At 38.4% G+C, this 5,682-nt stretch overlaps 1 protein-coding gene across 2 annotated transcripts in view; it reads left to right on the forward strand.

The window, feature by feature from the left end:
- The first annotated feature begins 839 nt into the window (after window positions 1-839).
- Window positions 840-5,682, forward strand: part of ZNF330 (zinc finger protein 330) — a 19,075-nt gene continuing 14,232 nt past the window's right edge. The window contains exons 1-5 of one of the 2 annotated variants that reach the window (XM_040626333.1): window positions 840-1,025; window positions 1,164-1,267; window positions 3,060-3,192; window positions 5,109-5,128; window positions 5,267-5,337. In XM_040626333.1, the coding sequence (XP_040482267.1) occupies window positions 3,073-3,192; window positions 5,109-5,128; window positions 5,267-5,337 (211 nt within the window). In that variant the 5' untranslated portion in view covers window positions 840-1,025; window positions 1,164-1,267; window positions 3,060-3,072. The remainder of the gene's footprint in view (window positions 1,026-1,163; window positions 1,268-3,059; window positions 3,193-5,108; window positions 5,129-5,266; window positions 5,338-5,682) is intronic. The other variant, XM_008685426.2, reaches the window with a different exon arrangement.

Here is a 5,682-nt window from a genome sequence, read left to right on the forward strand (position 1 = left end):
GTCTGAATTTTGGATTTCAGCGGTTAAGTAGACAAAAAGACCCGGCATGCGGTCATGAGAGTGGATGCCCGAAGTGGAGTAAAGGTGATGACTCCTGGAGATGAAATCAAGAACCCAAGAGAATGGGTTTGGATGGTAATGCGATTCTGGGTGATGGCAGAAGTTCTAAGTCAGGTTCCAAAGTTTTCCACCGATAAGGAGTGGGTAAAAAATAGCAACAATGAAGGAAAAAAGTGGCATAGCTATATAAAAAGGAAGAATAATTATCTGAATGAGGTACAGGGGAACAAGGGGACCGACCGTACCTCCTAACCAAAAGATGAAGGAAGTGTGCAAAAATGAGCACCTTTCACTTTATAGAAATTTAGAGCAAGTTGTCTTTGTAAGGGAGAGGATGTTAGGTTTCAATCAAGACACACTAGAGGCCCAGAATAGGGGAGAATTTGTTCACAAAAGAATGGAGTTCACAGTTTGCACATGAAAAGTTGCAAACATGAAAAGTAGGATGTGAGGCACAAAAAATGTGGGTAGCTGAAAGTTTCCAAAGAATTAGGCAAGAATTTTCTGCTTGAGTCAGTTAATGCAGTATCAAGTTGGTGAATTCATTTCCCTCTTCCTTTAGATTTCTCCTTTTCTTAAAAAAATAAAATTGACCGGGCCTTCCCGTTCCCTGTCCCCCTGTTCCATTCTTCCTTTTTATTCAGGTATTCCCTTTCTGCTCTGTAAAATCCGCCATCCATGAGTGGGAGCCCCGCCCCCCGCCGGAGTGGGCGGAACCGGGGCGGAGCAAACAGAAGTGGGCGGGCCCCTTCCTGTCGACGTGCTGCCGTAAGGACGCTGCCGTCGTAAGAGGACATCCGGTCCGGCTTCTAGTGTCGGAAATTGGCTGTGTCCACCCTCCTTCGGTTTTGGTAGCTTCTTTCTCGGAGTCGTGGCCCGCAAGTTGGATTTGCTGCTGCCGCGGGCTGGTCTCACGCTCTTTCTTGCCCCTCTGCCCCCGGAGTGATCCCGGCCTCCCCGCCAGGGTGAGCGAGGTCGGCCCGGAGCGCGCGTGAGGGAGGGTATCCCGCGGGCGGGTGATGGTTGTCAGTTCCCCGAACCGCGTGGCACCTCCGCTGTCGCCTCTGGATGCCCCATCACCCCGCTGGATCCTCCGATTGCAGGCTTTTCCTCCAAAGCCGCGCTGACCCTGCCTTTTCCTCATTTGGTGACACGGTCCACGTCTTGAGTTGAAGCGTTACGGGAGAAGAGCTTAAGCCCATATAAGGCGAGAAAAAGAATTCACTCTTTTAAGTTTCCAAAATAAATTGGAGGAAAAAAAATCGAGTCTCAGCCCGAGCCGATTCACACCTGGGGATGCAAAAATTTACCAGGATGATCACCCCGTGATTGTTTTCTGAGTTCCTTTGGTGGGAGACTACACAGTTTTTTTCACCCTCTAGATTTTTGTCATTTTAAATACTGAAAGGGTGATCTCGTGGGCTTGGAGGTTACTTAGCTGACCACCTACTAAACCTCCTGGCCTAATTTGTCTATATTTTTAAGTGTCATCTTCCCACCACTTGGTTTTTGCTTGGACAATTTAACGTAAGAGTTGAAACCCAAAATAGAAAAATTAATAAGATGAGCTAGCTGGTGCATGATTTCTTCCTGATGTAATAGGGCCTTTTAAATGACAAATGTGAATTTCTTCAAAGTGTGATTTCTTGGACTTCTCTCCATGTATCATGGACGTGTTTTGGTTTCTTTGAAGAGAATGTTCGTGTCTTGAGGGAGATTGTGTCACAGTCACCAGTGAAACTTAATCCTGTCCTTGGAAGTTTAGAATTTGTAGATCTTGAACAGGGCTTAGACGTGAAAATCTGTATTTTTTAGGAATTTCTACAGTTGGTTTTTGAGAATCACTCTTAGAATAAGACTTAAAAAGTAGTTATTTTGAAGACTATTAAGAAACTTGAGATTCATATTTTGAAGCAAGTACATAGACCCATTTATTCGTGTGTCTCTTCATTTATTGACTGCTTAATATATGTCAGGCAGGGCGGGGAGATAAACAGTGTTAAGAAAAGCGGGGCTGAAATCCTCAGGGAACTTGTGGTCTGCAGATTAGATGACTAGCCAAATAAAAATGTGTTATGTAGTAAAAACTACATTTTTCTGAATGTGGTAGTTCTTTCAACTAAGTGATGAAAAGATGAAAGCTAGTTTTAAAGCCCTTATTTATACAGGACTTTACATACGTACTTTTAAACATAAATTTGAACTCTGTTAAAATTATATGCTCACTTACATGTAGAGAGAAGGGCAGCTTCCCGAGTCAAAGCAACTATAATACCTTTAATATCTTTTCAGAGAGGTTTGGCTTTGTAGTTAATGTTGTCATTTGACTTGATTTGTTAGATGTTTTGTTTAGATATTACGCAGGAGAAATAAGACTTGTTATACTTCAAATCTTAACATCAAATTGAATATATAGCTCAAAAAATGATATAAACTGAGTAAATAATATACTTTTTAACTGTTTCTTATTAATGATATATACCTAATTTTTTAAAAATTTAGTACAGAGTAATTTTTATTTTTTATTTTTGTTGTTTTTTTAAAGATTTATTTATTTGAGAGAGGGAGAATGGGAACATGGGGGGGGTGCAGAAGGAGAGAGAATCCTCAAGCAGACTGCCCGCTGAGAGTGGAGTCTCAAGATGGGCTGGGGGGGAGCGGGGGGCACTTGATCTCAGTACTCAGCTACCTAGGCACCCCATGTGCCGAGTAATTTTGGGGTAGAAAACATTTGGCTTCTAGGATCAGTTGTCTTGATGTTTACATTTTTTTAGAATTGTTTGGTAGTGCAAATAAGTGCCTTATTTTAAAAGTCATCTATTTTATTTGGGATAGTGTATATTTAATATTTTGTAAAGGCTTAAAATGTGCTTACCAGTCAAAGTGACAGGATTGAGCTTAAAATTTAATGAGTAAATTGCTTCATTCTACTATTTCTTAGTTTATTTAAAATAGCAAATGCAACCAGGCAATCATATATTCTCTGTTCTCTTGTGTAGAAACAGGGGTAAAATGCCTAAAAAAAAGACTGGTGCAAGGAAGAAGGCAGAGAACCGCCGGGAACGTGAAAAACAGCTCAGAGCATCAAGAGGCACTATAGATTTAGCTAAACACCCATGCAATGCATCAATGGTAACAGCTTTTTTGGATACCTGTTGGTGGTTGAAAAACTGTATAATACTTATCTGAAAAATGCCTGAATAAAATTTTTGTGAATACGGTGTTGCTGCATATATTTTATTGAATTTCAAATCTGTGTTAGAGGCATGTCCGTTGTTTTCATTAATGCCGAGTAGCAATGATTTTGTTTGATTTTATGTTATTTATAAACCTAGCATATTACCTTGGCTGCTGTTAGTGATAAATAGATATGAAACAAGAATACATACTAGGGATTGTGTGATGTTTTCCAGCTTCTCTAGCATTATATTCATAACTTGTCTATCAGTTGGAGACTTTTCATTATTTCTCTTAGCAGTTCTTAACTCATTTGATTTCTCTTTTCTAAACTTTCAACTTTCCTTGACATCTCTTTTGGCTAACTGTTCTTCTTTTCCTGTGCTCAGTGGGTTAGTCCTGATCATTTCTGGGCTTGTTTGTTCAAAGTGTGAAAAAGCAAAATTATCATGTGATTATAACCCCTTTTCTTTCTTTGACGGTGTTTCTCTGAGTTGTCCCATATTTCCCTGTTTCTGGTCCTTTCTACTTTTTCTATTCTTGCTACTCTTTCTTCTTCTTCTTTTGTTTCATCTAAACATCATATGAAATCCTTAATATGACTTAATTCCCCGATGTTTCTTTTGCATCTGTGTTGTGCCATGTACTATTTTAGGCACTGTGGGGTATACAAAAATGAATGACACAGTCCTTGTTTTGACTAGTGTATAGGTCAGTTGTCTTGTGTCTTACTTAAGATTTGTTTGTTTATAAGTAACAAATCCAACTTAAGTAACTTTAGGGAGAAGTAGAGTTATCAACTAACGTATAGTTGGGAAGGGCAAGGATGTAGCTGGGACGCTGGGACACTGGGACCCAGGGACAACTGGAACCTGGAACAACCTTGTAGTTCCATCTTTTGTTTGTGTTTCTTTTTCCTTATTCGTTCCATTTTCTCAAATTGTCTTACCCCATTTGTTTGGGTTTGTAGATACTGGTAGTTTGTGTGTCTCATATCCCATAATGTTGTCAGAGAGGGAAAAGAACTCTGATAGATTAGACTTGGTCAGGTGCCCATCCCAGGGCTAACATTTATGACTGGCAGAAGGATTACATAACACAGATAGGGCAGATGGTAGAGATTCCCTTGAGGGTCATTTCTAGAGAAGTGGGGTATGGGACAGACAAAAGACACATACGTAAATACACAAAACGAAGGCTAGAGTTTGATAAGTGTTGTAATAAATGTGCAATTAAGACTAAGGTACATTTGGGCAAAGCAGGGGTAAACTTGAGTCCATGGATGGGGTATAGTTCATAGGGGAGGTATAGTTCATCACCAGAACTTTCAAAAGGTAAAGATTGTAAGGATAGACTTTTCAAGGAAAAGTATTAGAATGGTAAGGCATGGAAAAAGTACAAGACCTCGTTCATGAATGGCTGACAAATACAGACTTGAATCTAAAGAGAATAGGCCAGCAAGGTTTGAATGTGGTTAGGGACCAGATTGTTGAGAACTTTTGGTAGCATGTTTAAGATTCTAGATTTTCTGTGAGCTTCATCCTATTGTGTTCTCTACTATTTCTTGTGACCGTTCTGTAATATTTGTCTGATTAAAAAGCAACAGCAACAAAAAACACAACCAAAAAATAAACCATTGCTTTATTCATATAGCCTTTTGTGGAAATGCCACTCCTTTCTTTGGTGTGCTATGTCCAGGAACATACCTTTGTTATTAAAGTATGTATGGATGCTTGTATATGTGGGTGAAGTTGGAGGCTTTGGGGAAGTGTTATTTAAATTTTAACATGAAAAACGGTATTCTTTATAATATATAAGTAAATTTGCAGTTTTCAATCAGAAAATTAATGTTATGTTTTTATATTTTATAGGAATGCGACAAGTGTCAGAGGTAAATTTTTATTTCTTTTTCTATTTTTCTTTCTATTCTCTTTCTATTTTTCTATTTCTATTTATATGTAATAATATAGATCCTCTCACCTTTTATCTGATATTGACTGTATTTTAAAATTTTATTTCACATGACAAGGAGGCAGAAGAACCGAGCGTTTTGCTATTTTTGCAATTCTGTGCAGAAGTTACCAATTTGTGCACAGTGTGGTAAGTACTTCATAACTGAGGACCTAAGCCTTTTCTTTTATCAACCATTTTGTTTTTGCAATTAATCAGTTTGAACCTGCAGGTTTATCATTTTTTATAGTACTGTTAGATCTTACCATTAATCACAAATTGTTATTTGGTCTAACACTATCAAGTCTTGATTTTGTCTCTTTGATGTAATGTTGAAAAATAATTAAGAGGCAGTTTAGATACAGGTTGCTACCATGTTGTAAACATTAAAAGATCAGATTTCAGACTGATAATGTTTGGTGATCTGAATTTTTAGTTATACTAACTTTGTCTTGTTGATATCTGTTTATATACTATTCTAAGTTTTGATTCCTG

This window comes from Ursus maritimus, unplaced genomic scaffold (assembly GCF_017311325.1).
Source record: "Ursus maritimus isolate PB19 unplaced genomic scaffold, ASM1731132v1 scaffold_11, whole genome shotgun sequence".
NCBI classification, from domain to species: Eukaryota; Metazoa; Chordata; class Mammalia; order Carnivora; family Ursidae; genus Ursus; species Ursus maritimus.